General features: G+C 43.0%; 2 protein-coding genes across 3 annotated transcripts in view; one reads left to right on the top strand and one right to left on the bottom strand.

Annotated features, from left to right (window-relative positions):
- mtss1 (MTSS I-BAR domain containing 1) overlaps nt 1-6,644 on the top strand; it is a 67,935-nt gene extending 61,291 nt beyond the window's left edge. The window contains exons 11-14 of one of the 2 annotated variants that reach the window (XM_040116154.1): nt 2,066-2,197; nt 3,189-3,339; nt 3,870-3,896; nt 4,900-6,644. In XM_040116154.1, the coding sequence (XP_039972088.1) occupies nt 2,066-2,197; nt 3,189-3,339; nt 3,870-3,896; nt 4,900-5,915 (1,326 nt within the window). In that variant the 3' untranslated portion in view covers nt 5,916-6,644. The remainder of the gene's footprint in view (nt 1-2,065; nt 2,198-3,188; nt 3,340-3,869; nt 3,897-4,899) is intronic. The other variant, XM_040116155.1, reaches the window with a different exon arrangement.
- The window catches only part of LOC120807181 (E3 ubiquitin-protein ligase TRIM35-like), a 322,424-nt gene that overhangs the window by 67,637 nt on the left and 235,293 nt on the right, over nt 1-19,494 (bottom strand).

The raw sequence follows: 19,494 nt of genomic DNA, 5'->3' as shown, positions 1-19,494 counted from the left end.
GACCTCAAACATATCCTTGGCATTTCTCTGTTTATTTCTTTTTACTTATAAGCAGATAAGACACCAAAATTGATATATCTGCAACAAGCTAAGTCTAGCTCTAAAAATTATTTTCGTCAGTAATTAATCTGCTGCTACTTTTAGAATTAATAGTTTGGTCTAAAAACATTTCCGAAAATATTGAAACGTTCCCATTTCACACACATTCTGCACAGCCCCCGGTTGTATCTTAAATTTGCTTGTTTGTCTGATCAGCCGTCTAAAACCCAAAGAGATTCAGTTTACATCATATAAAACGGAAAAAAGCAGCTGCTAATCACATTTGACAAGCTGAAACCAGAAATTTTTTGGCTTAAGAAAATGACTAAAGCAAATAATCAATCATCAAAGTTATGTCCGATTAGTTTTCCGGCACTCGATTAATTGACTAATAATTTCAGCTCTAAAATGTTAATTCTTCTTTTGACTCAAGGAGGTCTTGAAACAGCTGCAATATATCAAAAGGCTTGAAGGTGACAGTCTTTACTGTCCACCAGAGGTGTTTTCTCGGCTTTTCCTCTCTCATTCAATGACTATTATTCGATCTACAGTGTAAATATGTTGTGCCTCCCATCTGCATCTCCAACTTTCCGCATGCGGTCACCTCATCGTGCCCCGCAGACCTAAACCAGCCCTCGTCCCTCTGTCAGATACCTCGTCACGTACCTCCTCCCTGTCACCAAGGCACCCTCTGTGTCACGGAAATTTGGTGTAATGCCCCTTTTACACTGGTGTTAATATTGGTGTCAGTGGTGTCTTGTCAGTGGTCCTGTGATTACAGAATGTTTTCTTTGCCTGTTCAGTGATGATAGGAATGTGTCAAGTGCGTGTGCATTAAATTGAAGAGTTTATTTCCAAGGTGCTTCAAGGAAAATACACGAAATCCAGTAAACTCAAGTTTAACACACGGTATCTTTTACAGTGATTTACTGAATCACGGAGTCTCTAAAGGGGCTTAATTTAGTCCACTGAGGAGTTTTCTGAACTTATTTAAAACCACCACTAATGTTGTGATGACTTTCAATGATTTTAAACAATAACTTCAGTATTTAGTTTATTGTCAACAAATCCCAGGAAAAGACCAAAACCAACAATGAATTTATCCTATTAACAAGTATTGTCTGTGTATCCAAAGCCTGATATATCAAACTCCTCTTCTCCATACAGCTCAATTATTGACAATAGAGCATGAAATATGGATTAATCCGCCGCTGAAAATAGTCCCCAAACAAATCCACTATTTCCTCCTGTTTGAGTTTTTAAAGATCTATATCTTTAGTAGGAGCCAGTGGGCTCGGGGCTGAGTGCCACAGTAAAGGTAGAGAAGTCAGAAAGTATTGAGAGATGGACTAGCAAATTGTGGGATTTGGTCCTTTCATTGGTTTTGTTGACAAGAAGAAGAACAGAGAATAACACCTGCCTTAGCCTTTAAAAGAAATTTAGCTTTTTCGAAAATTAAGCTTCACTTTGGATCCAAACTCTTCAGTTACAGTCGGTTATTTGTCATCACCAGAGGTCACTTTGGGGAAAATTAGCTCCCATTTTGTCCTGCAGTTTCTCTGAGACACCTGCTTAGTTTTCCCCATTGGAGGAAAAAAAAAAAAAGATGTAAACTGAGAGAGTTTGTGATTAGCTGGGACTCTTGGTTTCAATGGGCAAAGCTAATCAAGCTAAGAGTGATGATGATGTTCACAGACCAGCAGGAAAAATACAAGTCCTATTTGAAACAGTGAATACTGCACGTTTCCCAAGATTAAACATTTGAGTGATGATTTTTATCTTTTTTGATTAAATTTCTAGGATCTAGTGGCTTTTATTTAATAATGTATATTTAACCTGGCGACCTCTTTGCACCTGCTGTCACAGGTGCTGTACAGAATAATAGTCTTACAATTGATATGGGATGAGGGACTTATGTTATGGCTCCACGGGATTATAGTCTGTTTACTTAGGTAATGACGTTGTTTACATTTACAGTGCATGTGCATTCATTGACTGACTGTTTTTTTTTTTTTAAATACTACAGGATGCAGTTGGCTCCACCAATCAGATGGCTGCTGGGGGAAGTGGAGGGGCGGAGAACGGCCTGTTGGCCCCCCCACAGATCGCCTATACACACCATGGAGAGAGAGCTCGAGCCATGTCTGCGTCTGGGAAGGTAACACACACACACACACACACACACACACACACACACACACACACACACACGCTGCAGTTGTTTTGATTACTGTGAGGAATTAAACATTAGGATATTTTAAAAAAAAAAAACGTTCAGTTATGTGAATTGTGCAACCAAAAGGACTTCTGCTTGATCTATTCTCTCCATCCTTTTGTTTAAAATGAGAAATAAAAAACTATGTTAAGTTCACTATACACTCCTGAAGGCTGAGTTCATATTGCTGATTAGAAATCAACATCAGACCCTGGAGGGCAGCAGGAGACCAGAGGAGATAAAAACTTCTCATCTCATCTCTTTTCCCCTTGTTACTTTTCCTCTCCTCTCTTTCTCTCCACTCCTCTCCCGGCATCATCTCCTTTCCTCTTCTTGTATCCTCTCCTCTTCCCTCTGCTGTTTTCCTCCCATCTGCTTCTTCTTTGATGTCCTCTCGTCTTATTTTCCCTCCTTTTTCATCTCCTCCCCTTGATTCCTCGCCCCCCATTCTGCTTCTGTCCTTATTTAATGTCCCTGTTTCCTCTCGTCATCTCCTTGTTTTCTCTCCTCTCGTCTCCTTTTCCTTGAGCCGTCTGGTCTTATCTCCTGTTCTCTCCTTGTTTTCACTCCTTTCCTTAAGTCCCGTCTGCATCTCCACTCTTCTCTTTTCCTCAACTTTATTCCTCTTCTATTCCTCTCCTCACTCCAATCCTTGCCTCATCACCTTCCCTTTAATTGTCTCCTCTCCTCTCCTCTCCTATCCCTTCCTTATTTCCTGTCGTTCTATCTCCTCATCTCCTCTCCTTTTTGCTCTCGTCCTCATTCTTTTTCTCTTCATTGCATCTCCTCTCTTACTCTCCCCTCCTTGTTTTCACTTGTCTCATCTCCTCATTTCATGATCTCTCCTCTCCATTACTTTCTGTAAAAATCTGTCATATTTGGAAAGAGTGTAAATTCATTTTTTTTTCAATAGAAAACCCTCTTGTTCTCTCAGTCTTGCTCAGCCCGGGATCAGCTGGCTTTGACTCTGGGTGCGTTGAATTCGGATGCCTCGAGAAGCAGTAGGGACTCTCTGCACTGCTCCAGCGGCTACAGCACCCAGACCACCACCCCGTCCTGCTCTGAGGACACCATACATACACACAGTGAGTACAGAGACACAAATATGTCTTTGTCATGTTTCCATTAACAAAGTGATTTTGATCCAAATTTCGTGTCTTCATGCATCCAGCAATCAGAGAGAAAAAAATGTAAAAAATGTGAATGAGCTTCTGATTCTTATCCGAAGCAATTATGAGCCCTCTGCCTTGCAGGAGCAATATGGGATTCAAATATAAACTGGAGCAGCAGCTTCCCCAACAAACACAAGTCTGGAAAAGGAGATTTGATTTATTTTTTGTTAAGAATGAACACACACTCACTACGGAAGCTCTAACCTTGATGAATTTGTTGCCTGTCAGTCTGACTCAAGCTCTCAGCTGTCCTCTGTTGTGTGTTTTATTTATATTTCCTGTTTTTGTTTGGATGAAACTGACTCTGTTGACCTTCCTGGCATCTAAGTTATTTACTAGTTTCTTCTGTATTTCTCTAGCGTAGTAGTACCTCTCTGGTTCTCTGTTGTGTTTCTTCAGTGGTTTTGTGTTTTCTTGGTTAAATTTCCTCCCTTCTCTTCCAGCTGTAAAGAGAGATCCTCCCCTCTATGGTAGGTCTCTGACTACCTGTCTGTTTAACCATCTGTCTGCCTTCTTGCCTGCTTATCTCCGAGCTAGGGTTCAAATGCTTGTCCTCACATCTGCATCCGACATTGCACCCATCTATTAAATCTTTTTGGGTTCGGCTATCCACAAATAATTTAAGTTATAAAGAACTAAAATTCAGAGATTCATTAAAGCTTTTGTTGGCTGAGAAGGCAGAAGGTTTTTATGGCCCTAATCCTGATCCAAGTCCTTTATTACTGGGTATCTGTCGATCTGATACTTATGTTTACTTAAATACTAATTAAATATCTATCTGACACATCGAAATAACAGCAACAGACTACTGTTGATCTGACATTATTAAGGAAAGTTTAAGTGGATAATGGGACTTCGGAAATTGACATAAGAGTTGTGGGACCGGCAGAAACCCTCAGTCCTCTCTGATTGTTAAGTGGTGTCACAGAGGGACGGAGCTTATTTTAAAATAGAATTTTTTGTTTGAAACCATGGTTGTGAGGACATTTTCGCCAGTCCTCCATTTTCTGACACAACCTCAAAGGGGCTGATTGAGGGTCAAGACTTGGTTTCAGGGTTCAGGTTAGACGTAGGTTTAGATTAGGGGTTAGTGAATGCAATATGTCAATGAACGTCCTCACAACTGCAGAAAGACCAACGAGTGCCTGTGTGTGTTTCAACCTTTACAAAGTTGTGCAGTTTTACGTCATTCCCTGAAGTGATGTTTTGCGTCTGTTTTTTAATTTCATTATTCAGAACATTATGCTGTGTGTGTGTGTGTGTGTGTGTTTCTGTTAAAAGTAATTGAGTTGCATGTAACACACAGTGAGTCACTGATGTGATTATGTGTTCCTGCTGCTGCTGTCATCTGTTTGTCAGACGAGATGAAAACACTTAATCATCAAATGTCATCAAGATAATCCAGAAATAATCAGAGCCCAGCTGACTGCGGAGCAACATCTAATATCTTCCGTCTGTCTTCTTCTTCTCTAGTTGATTACGAGTCCGTCTCTCTCCACGGAGACGCAGACTCCATCTCCTTACATCACCTGTCCCACGGAAACAGCCAGTCCGACTTCGACAAGTCCTCGACCATCCCGAGGAACTCTGACCTCGTATTACAGTACAGGAACTTTGCTCGGTCCAAACGCCCCGCCTCCACCGTCAGCCTATTGGCCGAGCCCGAATTGATTGGCGGGTCTGTCCGCCAGCCGCTGTCCCACACGGCGACCATCAGGCGCAAACCGTCATCCAAGCCGGCGTACCGCAGGGGAACGATCAGCGGGGGGGTTCCCATCCCCATCTGCACCCCACAGGTCCCCCTTAAAGCCCTCGGAGGAAACGGCGGAAGTGATGAGAATGTTTTCACAGTGCCCCCTGCTGGGGGAGCAGCAGGTTTAGGTCACAGTAAACTCTGCACCTCCACGCAGAGCCTCAGCGCCTTACCCCCCTCCTCTTCCCCTTACTACCAGCTGGTCCCAGGTCAGATGCCCATCCCGGTGCCTGTACCCACCGTGCCCTCTGTACCCTCCTTGCCACCAGAGGGCAGCAATGCCAAACAGCAACAGCAGAGACAGTACCAGCAGCTACAGCAGCACAACCAGCAGCAGCACTATTATCAACAGCAGCAACTACAGCAACAGTTTCAACATCAGCAGTCCCTGCTTCAGCAAACCCAGCAGCTACAACATCAACAGGATCAGTATCAGCAGCAAAACCAGCATCAACAGCAGCTGTGCCAGCAGCAGAAACAGAACCTGTTCCAGCAGCAGCATCAGGCCCAGCTTCAGCCCTCCACTGCCCAGGGAGAGCCCTCCTGGCTGGGCCACAGCACTCACTACCAGCCCCAGCCTCCCCCGCCCTCCAGCCAGGACCAGAACCAGGAGCAGCTGACCCAGGAAGTAGGAGGAGGAAACATGCTGACCCTCATCAGAGGAGTAAAGCTGAAAAGAACCATTACCAACGATCGCTCCGCCCCTCTCCTGCCCCCTCCAACCAATCACAAATGAGGCTGAACAACGGATTGTTTTGTTTCCCTGTTGGTTAACTCTTTAGTTTAACGGGTTTGGCACCCAAAAGAGGCACCTGAGTGTGCCAGCACAGAGCAAAACCAAACACGTGGACTTTATGAACACACCGATTCATCGCTGGAACTCAACGTGTGTCTTGTTTTTATTTTCTAAAAGTTCTGCTTCGTCTTAGGCTGTTTAGATTTGCGTTTTAAAAATTTGAGACTATGTTGTCATTTCCTGTTGCTGCAGCGACCATCTTTTGCCTTTTTTCTTGCATTTTGCGTTTTGCATTTTGATTGTGCGTAACATTGTTGTTTGACCCAGTCTTACCAATAGAGCTGTTGATTGTTTTAGTTAGTACTCACTTCCTGGTCAGATGATCATTATGTGGCTTTTTAATCGGCCAGACAGGAAGCTGTTAGTGTCTCAGATCTTCGTCAGTCCTGGGTGTATTTGATTTGCCTTTTGCCTAGAACTGCCAGGAGGGTGGGGTTTAGTAATTAGTCAAACAGCTCCACTGTGTGTGGAGGTTTTATTTTGTTGGCTGTGGGTCAGTGTCGGTCCAGAGTATCCAAATGGTGAGTGACAGTTCAGTCGTCACAGATGGTTTAAGTTCGGTCCTGGTCATCTCAGAGAGTCAAACACCGAACCTGACGCTCTTGACTCTGGAATCAAACGTCAGTTGTGTCTGTAGACTGTAAATATGTTAGAACAAAAAAAAAAAGAGCTTTGGGAACACCCGGGGAGGTTGGATGTTTTACTTAACAGCACGATGTCAGAGGTCACTCCCTTACTTTGACTCGTAGAGAAATTGGAACTTAGGATGAGTGAAAATACATTTTTCCTCACCTTTTGAGTGGCAACCTTTCGTGCTCCTGGGGCACCGAATGGTTCCACTGTGTGTGGAAAAGGATTAAAAATGTAACGGGGGGCAAACTTCTGGTTTACTGTGTAAATAATTATCTGGTTAGCACGAGGAATAACAATAAGACGGAGGAGGCTCTGATCTGTTTGCAACTTTTTGGAGGCAACACTGATGTTTTAGGAGAAACGGATTACATTAATGCTGAGAATATGGCCGGGCTTCGAGAAGCAGCACTATACAGAAAATTAGAGTTGGTCACAGTTGCTGGTGATGCACAGATCTGTCATGGTTTGAAGGCGGTTATCGGGAGTTACAGGGGACGCGCCGCCAAGTTGAAGGACTTGCATGAACCCTCTGCTACCACAGAAAATAATTTCTTAAAATGTCAACTCATGTAGTAACTGAAGTCTTACCCACACAAGATTTTTGAGGTGGATATTGAGAACGACAACAGGCAATATTCCCTTTTCGCAGCATTAACAATTGTTGATGGTGTGATAAGGAACTATTAAGTTTGGTTATTAAGAATCGTGACAAAGTTATGTACTGAGTGGACAAACTATACAAAGGAGACACTGTTTCTGAATGACCGCGTAGATAGTTTTGGCATCTTTTGTTACTTATTGGCTGACGTGTACACCAGCACTGCTTTATACAACAGTACCCAAAAAAACTACATTAAGTCTAGTAAGAAAATATTAATAAAATCAATCAGAGCTGAAACAGTTGGTTGATCTGTTGATCTATTTTGATATGTCATTTTTCAAGCAAAAATGCCAAATATTCTCTGGTTTCAGTTTCTCAAATGTGAGGATTTGACGATTTTCCTGTCGATCGTATTTTTGAGTTTTGGACTGTTGATCAGACAAAACGAGACATGTGAAGACGTGGCCTTGGGCCGTAGAGAGTGATAACTTTTTAACTATCTTCTGATATTTTATAGACAAAACGTGTGATCGATAATGAAAATAGTCAGTAGTCTCAGCCCTGTGATCATTACGTTGTCACTCTGGGAATATTTATGACATTAAAGTTCCATTAAACGATGTTTGCCTCTATCGACTGTTGTAAGTCACCAGACCAATCAATCAGCCTGGCATTTGAGGGCTGATAATCAGTTTCTAACAGTATCACATTAAATCTAAAGCTGGAACTAGTGAATGTTTAGCCACATTTTTATATTTTCTGTGGGTAGATGGAAGAAGAACTTTTGTTTTCAGCTTAACTATTAGAAAACTGAAAAAATACAAACAGGTCTCTGCTTTGCTCTTTAAAGTCAGTGACTTTAACTGTTTAAACAGTTCACATTAAAATAACTTCCATGTCTTTCTGTCCCTACACAGAGGATCTAACAGGTTTAATAAATACACTGCCAGACTTTTGTTTTGTTTAGATTTTTAAATTCAGCTCCCCTCACTGAAGAATTCTGCTAAGTCAGGATTTGAATTTGAAAACCTCCAACTCAACAGATTTACTTTCTTTGAATTAAGACTTTAAAGTTCACATTAAACCATATTTATTTACAAAGTCTGTTTGGGATCCAGTAGCTGGTTCTATTTTGGATCCTGTTTCAAGTTGGTGGAATATTTAGGTTTGTTAATTTGTTAACATGTAATTCTCATAAATCTCTTTTGTTGTTTTTTTTTTTTCTCCTCTCAGATCACATGCACAGTAAACTGATTCTGGACCTCTGAGTCACTCCTCACATGTCATGTTTTTAATGCGCAAATATGTCTGGTGATGTGCCCATCCGTGACTTTTCCTCTGGCCTGGTAAACGAGCGAGTTTGTCAGAAACGTTGTCTGGCTCTGTGTGGATTAGATGGATGGAGCTTTCCTGGCTGTAATAAATGACGTAGACGCATACGTCGGCCACTGCCGACCATTTAGACTAAAGAAATCCCCTTTTCTCCCAAACACGAACACGATTTCAGACTGAAAAGTGAAGGGAGTGGATTCAGATTAGATAAACTCACTAAACAGCCGATCACCTTCACTTCTTCTGTGGACGTTACAGAGACGTGTTGCCTCTAAAAGTTGCTGGCCGAGTGTCGACTTCATATTGAGAACTGTGTGAGCACGCAGGGAAGCAGGGCCACAGCTACCATTAAGGACTGAGGACACGTCCTTGGCCAATGTTTTGGAGAATCTGGGTGGTCAAAATTATAGAAAGAGGAGTTGGACTAGAGTTTCACACTAGTGTTTATTTTTATCACCAGTCAAAGGCTTAGTTGAAAAACATAATTGATACATTAAACATTTGGTCTATAAAATACCAGAAATTAGTAAAACATGACTATGAAAACTCTGAGAGCCCAAAGTATCGTCCTCAAATGTTTTGGTTTGTTTGATCTAATGTCCAAAACCTAAAGATGTTCAGTTTACAATCATAGACTAAGAAAACAATCACACATTTCCATCTAAAAAGCTAAAACCAGAATTGTTTTTTGGAATTTATTCTTAAATTGTCTTAAATGAGAGCCAGATTATCAAACTGTTTCTAGTTAATTTTCTGCCAATTGACTGAACAAATTTCTTTTTTTCTTCTTTTTTTTGGGGCTGTTTCTGTTATTTTTTTTAGACCAAATATCTTAAAATTTTATGCAGAAAACCACTGGTAAAATAAAAGTATTTTCCACCAAATTTTGCATACCTGAGGATGTAGAGAAGGCTAAAATGAAGGGAAATAAAATTTGCAGACAGTATACTGCAACTGTTAAATGAGTAAAACTAATCTGAAAATTTGAGACTTTTATTTTCTAAAATACTGAGAAAATCGCGTTTTCTTGAGCGTGTTGTGCTCTGCTGCAGAAATTTAGGCTCAGGACCTCAGTGTTTCTCAAACCCTGGCGACAGCCCTGCCGGAAAGCTGCCTGACAGAGACCAGCTGCATGCTGGAAAATGCAGTCCAGTCTCTGCTCAGCTGGTCCTGGTCTGTCGTCTGAGAAACCTTTCTGCCGACTTTTGGGATTTCCGGCAGCTGATTCAAGTGTTTTTTTTTTGTTGATGAAAGAGAAAAGTTGCCTTCTGATCAGTCTGAGAGCCTCTGATATTCATTTGATTGACTGGACCCAAAAAGCCTCACAGCAGTTTTGTTTGTATATATTAATGCTTCTGTTCCCGGGAGAGACGTAAATCTATATATAAATTTATGTAAACATATCCTGATTGTATTTTGGTTGATTTATTGATCGGACCGTGTGCTCAGATCTGATGCTGCCGTTGGTCGTCGTCATATTTTTGTAGAAAAGCTTTAAAGGAGGAAACCTCGTGAACATTCTGACGTTTGAGGATCTGAAACCTGGTTGGATGTCTGACTGTCGAGAAGCGAGCGAAGGACTAAATGGACGACATGAACCAACAGAATGTAGAAATGTTTTGTTCTTTAACTTTTGACGTTCGCTGTGGGATCAATAATAATAATGATAACTGATTTGTCAATTCTGGCGGTGCTGTTTTTCTTTTTGTGTCTTGTATTTACTGTCACTGTACAACTGGAACATTTCATATTTGGTGTTTAGTGGGAAAAAGTTTTTCCTTCTTTGACCCTTTTTTTGGGGTGTGGGGTGTAAATTGAAAAGTTGGTCTTGAATATTGAGGTAGCTCAATGTTTCCTTGTGACAGACAAGAAGCACATCGGTGGGATTACAACAGTTGACACCTGCTGCTGGAGTTTTAAATTTATTTATTTTTTTACTACATCGATTTCTCTCTTTCTTTGTTCGAATGTGGGAAAATATGGAAAAATTTCCCATGAATCTCTACTAGGGTTGAGAATCCGTCTGCTGATGATACTCAAAATGATTCAGCATCACAAGTGTCAAGTTATTCTCCACGCTTTGATAAAACTGTGACTTTAAGCGAGGCCCACGAGTAACAGTAATGTGTATTATCGATTAATCTGACCAACTGTTTGTCTGTAAAGTGCCCAAAAAAAAAAAAAAGGTGTCACAGTTGAAAAAATTCTGAAAACCTCAAGTGACATCTGCAAATTGCTTGTTTGCCTTTTTTTGACCAACAGTCCAAAACCAAAAAAAAAGACTTAGTTAACCATCGCATAAGATAAAGAAAAGCAGAGGATCCTTGCAGTTGAGAAGCTGGAACTTTTGAATGTTTCAGTTATCCAAATTTTTACAGAGATTGATTTTCTGTCGAATGAATACTCGACCAATCGAACCCTCCGGAGGTCACTGAAGTAATCTGGGGTCTGAGACGAGTCTGAAACGGTGTTAATTTTGGCACCTGATTTTGATCCATCTCCAGTCTCAAGTCTTCCAACATATCATTACTAGTTTTACTCAAATTTGAGTCGCTCGATTATCGTTCGTTTTAGTCGACAACAGCTACGACACTTTTGGTCTCATTCTTGTCGTGCGATTTTTGAGGGTGGTGAAATGGTGAAAAGGCTGCGTTCACTTGTTCCCGCACAGCGTCCGTGTTGCTCTGCAGTGAAACAACACTGACTGACTGACCCTCCTCAGTAAATCCAGTTATCATGTCCCCCTCTCTCTCTCTCTCTCTCTCTCTCTCTCTCTCTCTCTCCCTGCTATCCTAGCATTTAGCCTTACCGCAGCTATTCTGGACACCTCAAGACGGACGTTTTGCTCAGAATGGCTTCACACATACTAGACCAGGTTCTGATGTGAGGATCAGGCGTGTGAACACCACCTGGGAAGAAAAACAAAACAAAACCAAAAAAAAAAAAAAAATGACAGAAAACAGAGAGTCTGAAAGCAGGTTTCACAAAATTTGTTTCCTCATGCAATGGCTGATGTTTCTTTGTCGGCCACTTGGTGGCAGCAGAAACAAGCTGTGAGGGCAACATTAACATGTCATTAGCTTTGAAGTTGATACGGTGAACTTGCTCGCCAGCAGTTTCTTATTTCCAGTGGTGCGATGTAACTAAATACATTTACTCATGTACTGTGCATAGGTACAATTCTGAGATACCTGTACCTTACTTATACTACTTTATACTTCCACTCTACTGCATTTCAGAGGCAACAATTGTAGTTTTCACTCCACTTTGTGTTACTAGTTACTGTACGTAATCAGAGTATTTATGTAATATATAATCGATAAGTTATGATGTATAGATTAAGCTACCTCGCATTATATAAAGTAGTGAAAATCAGCCCCACGTTTACCAGCTGCAGCATTAGTGCTGCTTACACATTTATGCAGCACTAATGACAAACCAATTATCCAGTGTTTGGTCTGAGAACCGAAAGCTCTTAGCACTTATTCAACCACTGCTCATTACACCTGCAGCAGTTACAAACACCGTTGTCGTTCATTCGGGGTCGCGTTTGTGTCTACAGGACGACTGTGAAGTCCAAAGTTCGCTCCCCTTTCGCTCTGTAACCACCAACTCCTGGGGGGGAAATCTCTGGCTCCTTAGCTGCTAAATGCGCCGCCAAGTTCGCCAGCCGGTCTCGTAACCGTGTCTGTCTGCTGGTTGCTGCTGAGCAGGTAGCGGGCCGCGGGTTTTTTGAGAAACAGCCGCTCTCTGCGGCCGAGGACGACGCTACGAGAGCAGCGAGAGTGAACAGAAGCGGTGGAGCGGCAGGTTGAACGGCTAAACAACGAGCTGAAACTCGCTATCAAGCTCTGAAGGCTCGTCACTGCGAGCCGACACCTTTCACACTCTATAACACAGTTTTCACATTGCCATTTGATGAAATGTCTTTTTTTTTTTTTTAGCCGCCGGGTTTATCATTTTCAATCTTTTTTTTTTTCTCTCCCTGAATTCTGCGATGCCGCACCGCAAAGCCGCGCCCACGACGTTCTCTTTCCAGAACAACCCAGCAGGACGGATCGGTTTCAGAGCTGAGGAACCAGCTCTGGCTCACGCTCTGTGATTACCCATGATCCCTCAGGGTGTAATTTAGGCAAGGGTGGGGCACACACACACACACACACACACACACACACACACTCTGGTAACTCTCTGGGGGTATAGTGAGCACAACCAAACTGCGTGTGTGTGTCAGCCACTCGCAGCAGTACATTATAATTTGTTCCCTCTCTTATCACGTGCTGTCACTTCAGTATCATCTCGGAGTTATTTCACATCTGAGAAACACATGCTGCCGCCAGGAGACGTTCAATCGCACGGAGAGCTTGTTTGAACCTCTTGGTCGGTCGGGGTGTGATCAGGGTTTCGGCGAGTCAAACTTAAAACATTCCACCTTTTTCCACCACATAGGATGCAATTGAATCGCTGTTTCACAATCGTCCTGGTCACAGTTTGAAAGAGATCAATGAGAAATTGGAAACACACACTTTTTTTTTTTTTTCTTTTTTCCACTGAAGTGCATGAATTCATCGATATTGAAATCACATTTCTGTCAGGACTTCCCAGCTGTACGTAACAACAATTCCTGTGGAATGAATCATCAAAGATAACCCGGACCTGGCTCAGCAGAAAAAAAGATGGATTAACCAATTTGAAAGGAGCTGAATTAAGTTAAAGGTCAACACATGAATTTTACATAAGCTCAGAGGTCTGGCCAGTTTTTAAAGTAACATTACTATCTACAGCAGACTAAGAGAGATTTAAGAGTTTTGTATATTAAATGTAAGACTTTTTAGTACCTTTTGAAGGCCTTTTTTTTTTTTCGAGGAATGCTTTTCAAGACTTGTTTTCAAGACCTCCAGATACCCCCGGCGGTGAATCTCCTCGTCCTGCGAGCCGTGCTGCAGACGTCTCAGTTAGCGCCATCAAAAACTCTGCAATCGAATCTTTTCTACCGGGACCCCCCCCCGCCGGGTTAAGTGCGTAGCGCGCCCGCGCGATCTGAATGGCGGCGTCACGACCTCGAACAGAGCTCGATCGAGTCACTACTCCAGGGAGCAGCTTAAAAAGGATTCTGCATTTTTCTCGTCATCAGCAAACCCATAAAACGCCCGTCAGTGCATTAGCCCGTCTCTCGGTGCTTTGACCCCCCACGACCCCCTCACCCCAGGTGGCTCACAAATGCTTTTCATTTTTGAAAAAAGGCTCCGTGCCTAATACATAGAATATAAACTAGAGCTGCGATGGTCAGTCGATTGACAGAAAATTCATCAGCAGCTGTTTCGATAGTTGAATTGCTGGTTCCAGCTTCTCACATAATCGGGGTCGGATGCTATACAGTGTCATACGTTGTAGTAAACTGAAATTTTTTTTTTGGGGGGTATCAGGCTGTTGGCGCCGCACGAAACAAGACATTCGAAAGATGGTACCATTGGGGTATTTATAACATTACCACACCTTCATTTGACGATACTAGAATAATTGTTAGTTGCAGCCCTAATGGGAACACGCTTCCACCAGGAAAATAAAAAAATGCATATTAATAAAAGGCAAATAAAAAGACTGAGATATGGATTTATTATCTCATCATTTTAAATTACCACAAGTATTTTTCTTGGACTTAACTTTTCATTGTCATATTTTTTCTTGTCTCGGTGGATATGGACTTCTAAACTAATAATAATAGTAATAATAATAAGAGCAACAAGAATAATTATTAGAATGATCGTAGCAGATGTAGTAAAAGTAGATGTGACCGCTGTGTTGTGTAAGATGTTTTTCCAGGATTTAGGTCAAAGTGGAACAAATTTAATATCAACAGCAGCAACTAGACGAGTCTCTCTCGCCTTTTGATCGCCTCAACAACAGTGACTCAGACTTTTATTGAGCTTCTTTCTCTTTTCTTTTCTCTCCTCCTCTGCTCTTTCTTTTCCTCACCTGCTGCGTGTGTGTGTGTGTGTTAATTAGAGTCATATGATGCTCAAGGGCAACAGGTGGGCGGCGACGGACTTGAACACACACACACACACACACACACACAGCACACACACACACACTCTCCTCCATCCAGTAAATCAGATGTTATTGTGTTGAGATCACCCCTGTAGCTACCACTGAGGTCCCAGATGTGTGGATGTGTTTTTGTCAGTGAAAGCAGTTTTTATGGCCTAAGTAACATCATTTTAAGTGCTCCCGGGGAGCATCAAGTTATGGGACAGCTGTAAAACGGGGAGGGGGGGAGGTGAAGGTGAGCAGAATCTAAATCTGTCTGAGTCTCTCAGTAACGATGCCAGGACGCTGTGAACGCAGCCGGTGGCCCGACGGTTAGAGCGCACGCCGCATAACTGCGGTGTCTGCAGTTGGACTTGCACGCCTTTGTGGCCCGTCATGCTCCTCTCTATCCCCGTCTTTCCTGTCTCTCTAAACCGCCTCAAATATAGGCAAAATATCAGAAAATCAGTGAGCATTATCAAGCAGTCATGCAATAAATACAGTGTTTGTACAGGCTACAGCTAGTAAGGATTTAATCCAATTTAATTTATGTTAAATATTAACACATTTATTACGATTAACTCTGAGATATTTAGGTCGTGTTTGGTGTTACTATTTGTTTTTGAAGCATCCGAGGGAGCACAGCCACAAAAAAAACCCCCCAAAAAAACATGACCTTCCCCTCCCAAGAACTTTTAGTGTCACGGAGTGACAGATGGAAGAGAAGAGACGGAGGAGGAGGAGGATGAGGATGATGATGATGCCGAAGAGCAGAGACTCGGGCAGAATAAATGTGCATTTAAGAGTAAAATGGAAGCTTCGGCTCGGAGCTGCCACTGGACCCTGGTTTAAGGAGGTGCCCTGGCTACAGGGCCCAGATTAACATCAGACCGGTCACGAGCTGGTAGAGTCCGCTTCACTATTACCACACGGACACAGAAGAAAGAGAAAGGTCACATTAAGGCACTGAGTCACTGTTACATACACACTGATCCTGTCACTGCGGTGAGTCAAGACCTGCCCAGATACTGGAGGAGATAGACTCTCCCACTTTCCATTCACTTTCTACCTCTCCTTCCCTCTCTCTCTCTCTCTTTGTCGCAGCTGCTCAATGACTCACGGTGACTCTGCACAAATCTGTGTGTGTGTCAGATGTGTTGCACCAGTGTTGCACCAGCTGCAGTTGCGCTCTGCGCCACTAGGCGGGCACAGCGGACCACAGCAGAGGCCGCCCCGGTGGACAGCCACAGGGACGCAGCTGCATCCCTCGTTTGTTTCCAGTACGCATCCTTTGGTGTCTAAAAGCTCTAAAATTCGTCCCCCTGCCGACGCAGTCCGTCTCGTACCTCCAGAGTCCCGCTGAAGTACAGAAGTATTGTCAGGATCTTCGGAAAAACAGTACTCGCTGTACTCTTTAAGGCGCACATTATCTGTGAACCTTCGTAGGGACCTGATGACTCGCGGTGAACTAAGACGAGAGGGGATCAGACTACAGCCCGTCTGCTCAGTGGCAGCAACTCAGACGCTCTTCAGATAGCGCCTGTTATCTTATTATAACAGTCGTTTCAGCCTGCGAGGGAGAAACTCCGCTCAGGGATGTGAACACAAGTTAGTAATATCTCAAATCGTCTGCGTCCCCCTCCCTCCACACTGGTGCAGCAGGCTTCACACCAACGGTCACGTCTCCCTTCCAGGTTCCTCCGCTGCCACTCACCCAATGAAGTGACCCATTTTGGGAAAACCGATTTAATGGCTGGAAGTAATTTATCAAAACGAAACTGCCCAACATTCACTGCTTTTCCATTTCCCATGCGAGACTTTGCTGCTTTTATCTGTTCCATGTCATTGGAAGCAGACCGCGACCATATGTGATGGTATATAGAGACAAGACAAGACAAGCAAATAGACAGTAGCGATCAATGAAAAACATTTGGTCATTAAAAATTAACATGTACAAGGACGTAAGACATCACAACAGAGAAAAAGCTATTGACAAATAAACTGAACTCATGAAACTAAAATGGCCATTCTTGTATCTTGTGTTTTTTTCATACCAGACATATCCTGGCACCTTAAGAGCCACAGTCGTGCAGCCTTTTCCAAATAAATCCTGTTCCAGTAGCCTCAGTCGGACAGTGTGTTTTTGCCGTAGAATGCAAATAAAATTTAATTACTTTCCTTATCTAATAATCGTTTGGTCCACGAAGTGTCAAAAAATGTACGAAAAGATGCCAATGGCAACTTCCTAAGGCCTGAGGCGGTTGTATTCAAATGTCTTGTTCTGTCTGACCGACGGCCCAAAACCCGAAGATGAAGTTTACCGTGATACGTAACAAAGATCGGGAGCAAACTCCCCCCATTTTAGAAGCTGCCACCTGAGAAACTGTAGCATTTTCTTTCCCCCACTAACAGTTGATCGACTGTCAAAATAGTTGCTGATAATTTTTTAGGTCGACTGACTGAATGATTAATCGACTCTGAGCTCTACACGTAACGCACACGGGTTTTTTACGCGAGTCATTGGATGACAAACGCAGATACAAGTACATCTGCAACGGGTTCATATCGGTGAAGCTAATTTACTGGATTTTTTTTTTTTGTTTGTTTCGACAAAACAAGCAATTTGAAGGTGTCACTTTGGGCTCTGGCATTTCAAAGACTAAACATTAAATGGATTAATAAAAAATAAAAAAAATAATAATGATAATCGAGATGAATCCATAATGACAAACGTTGGGCAAAAACTCACTTCGGTGTGTGGAGCTGTAACAGGCTCGATGCTGCCTGCTGGGTTTATAGAAACCGGATTTAAGAGCTGATCAGGCTCTCGGTTCGCTCCGCGCGCGCAGGTTGGAAACCGGTTTAGGTTTAGACCCGGACTAAACAATGTGGCCCGGTCAGATTACTGATGTGCAATGGCGCTGCAGCGGACTGAGCCGACGCGCTGAGAACCCGCCAGACCTGATCCCAGAGCTGAGGGTAACTCCGAAAAAAGGCAAAAGCAAAGCAAACGGCAGCGCCTCGCACCCTCGGTTCCCTCCGAGTAGTTCATGGTCGCACTGGTGAAAGAGCGAGAGAAAAACCAGTGGAGACAATAAGGCCTGAAATTATTTATTAGAGCACATGGATTTACTGACATTTATGTCACATTTTTCAGTCGGTACTTCTCAGGTGAGTATAACAATCATTCCTGGGAATTTAATGAAATTATAAATGTGGCCTTGACCCAGATGAGCGGCAGAAAATGAATGGATGGACTAACCAAGTTTAAAAAAAATGATTAATTTAAGTTGATTTTTACAGGTTTTTCACTGGTATCGACACTTGCCCCTTTTTTTTTTTTTTTTTGGTTCTTGAGCTTCCTAGTTACTGCGGTCAGCAGTGAAAAAAGGCGTTTGCGCTCGAGGTCTGCACGCGCCGTCACACTTCGCACAGCACCGCGCAAAGGTTCCAGGCGGATCAGCTGTTCTTAGATTCTTCTGCGTCGCACGACACCGCCGGGGAGGCGCCCGATCGGCCCCCGAATTCATTCGCCAGCAGGACAGCGAGCCCGAGCACACAGCCGGACTCATAAAGGGCCGTCTTCGGACAGATCAGGCAGACGGACGGGTCCACCTTTGGTTGGTTGAACTGAATTCAGCGCTTTTTTTTTTTTTTTCCACGACTTCTAAGGCCTGCAGATACCGTGTGACACGTTGAAATGCGGCTTGCACCCTATGGCATCAGGAATTATGAAACCAAAGGGCCATTCCCAGCGCAAGTTACCATTTCTACACCGATGATACACCGATGATACACAATTAAGTATTATCAGTATTATCTCCTTCGACCATCTCGGCTTCAACCAGCATATTAACGCTGTCGTCCAAGCGAGTTTTATCCAACTCAGGAAAAAAAAAAAAAAAATGGAGTCATTTAATATCAGTTAATAATTTAGAAACAGTGATTCATGCGTTCATTTAATCCCGTTTAGTTTACTGCAATGCTCTCGACTCGTGCCTATCCCAGCAAAACCTCGCTGAGCCTCAAACGAGTCAAAACGCTCATAACCGGGTCCCACAGGTGGGGACACGCTACTCCGGTTTTAAAATCCCTTCACTGGCTCCCAGGTCTGTTTTGGACGGGTTTTTTTTTTTAATTTTAACGCTCACTTTTAAAGGCTTGTGGGGGGGGGGGTTAGCTCCCGAATAAACAGGCGACCTCCTGACCCCTGCCAGCCTTCGATGCAGCCTGAGGTCCTCGGGTAGGCCGCTCCTGGAGCAGAACTAAAAAACTGAAAGGTGATGGGCCCTTTTCTGTTCGGCCCCTCAGACGATATCAAATTCCTTGTCTTCTTTTAAAGTCACTTTCAAAAACTCACTGTTTTAGACTCGCTTTGCGTTGAGTTTATTATTGCTTTACTCTCTCGATATACTGATACTTGAAGAACTTATTTTTCTGTGACAAATTTGAATGCACGATTTTTACTGGTCACGGATTATATTTAATATTGTAGTGTTTCTGTCTTCTTCCACGTCCGATATACAGCACGTCTTATTAAAAAAAACAAAAAACAAAAACAAAAACTTTCAGACCTTCTGCACAGGCCATAAACACCACAGCCAAACAAAGCTCATTAGATTAACTCTGAGCAATAACCTCATAAGATCGTCAACGAGCTACACAGCACAGAGTTAAATACACACAGGCAGCCACAGTGGGACATTTAACCCAACAGGAGAAAAAAAAAAAAAGAACGGCAGACAGACAGTGGAGGTGTGTTTGACTCATGCTGATCGATGCCGGAGTCTCCTGCCCGTCATGGAGGTGAAGCGGGCAGCATCCAGGTCACACAAGGTCCCGCTGCGTTGTGATGTGGCGCGAAACACACGACTGTTATCGTTAACAGCTCCGGGAAACCGGCTCGCTCGCCCCAGCTGTTTT

The sequence above is a fragment of the Xiphias gladius genome, chromosome 21 (genome assembly GCF_016859285.1).
Source record: "Xiphias gladius isolate SHS-SW01 ecotype Sanya breed wild chromosome 21, ASM1685928v1, whole genome shotgun sequence".
NCBI classification, from domain to species: Eukaryota; Metazoa; Chordata; class Actinopteri; order Istiophoriformes; family Xiphiidae; genus Xiphias; species Xiphias gladius.
The sequence above is the reverse complement of the archived record's forward strand: the minus strand, read 5'-3'. Positions and strand labels throughout refer to the sequence as shown.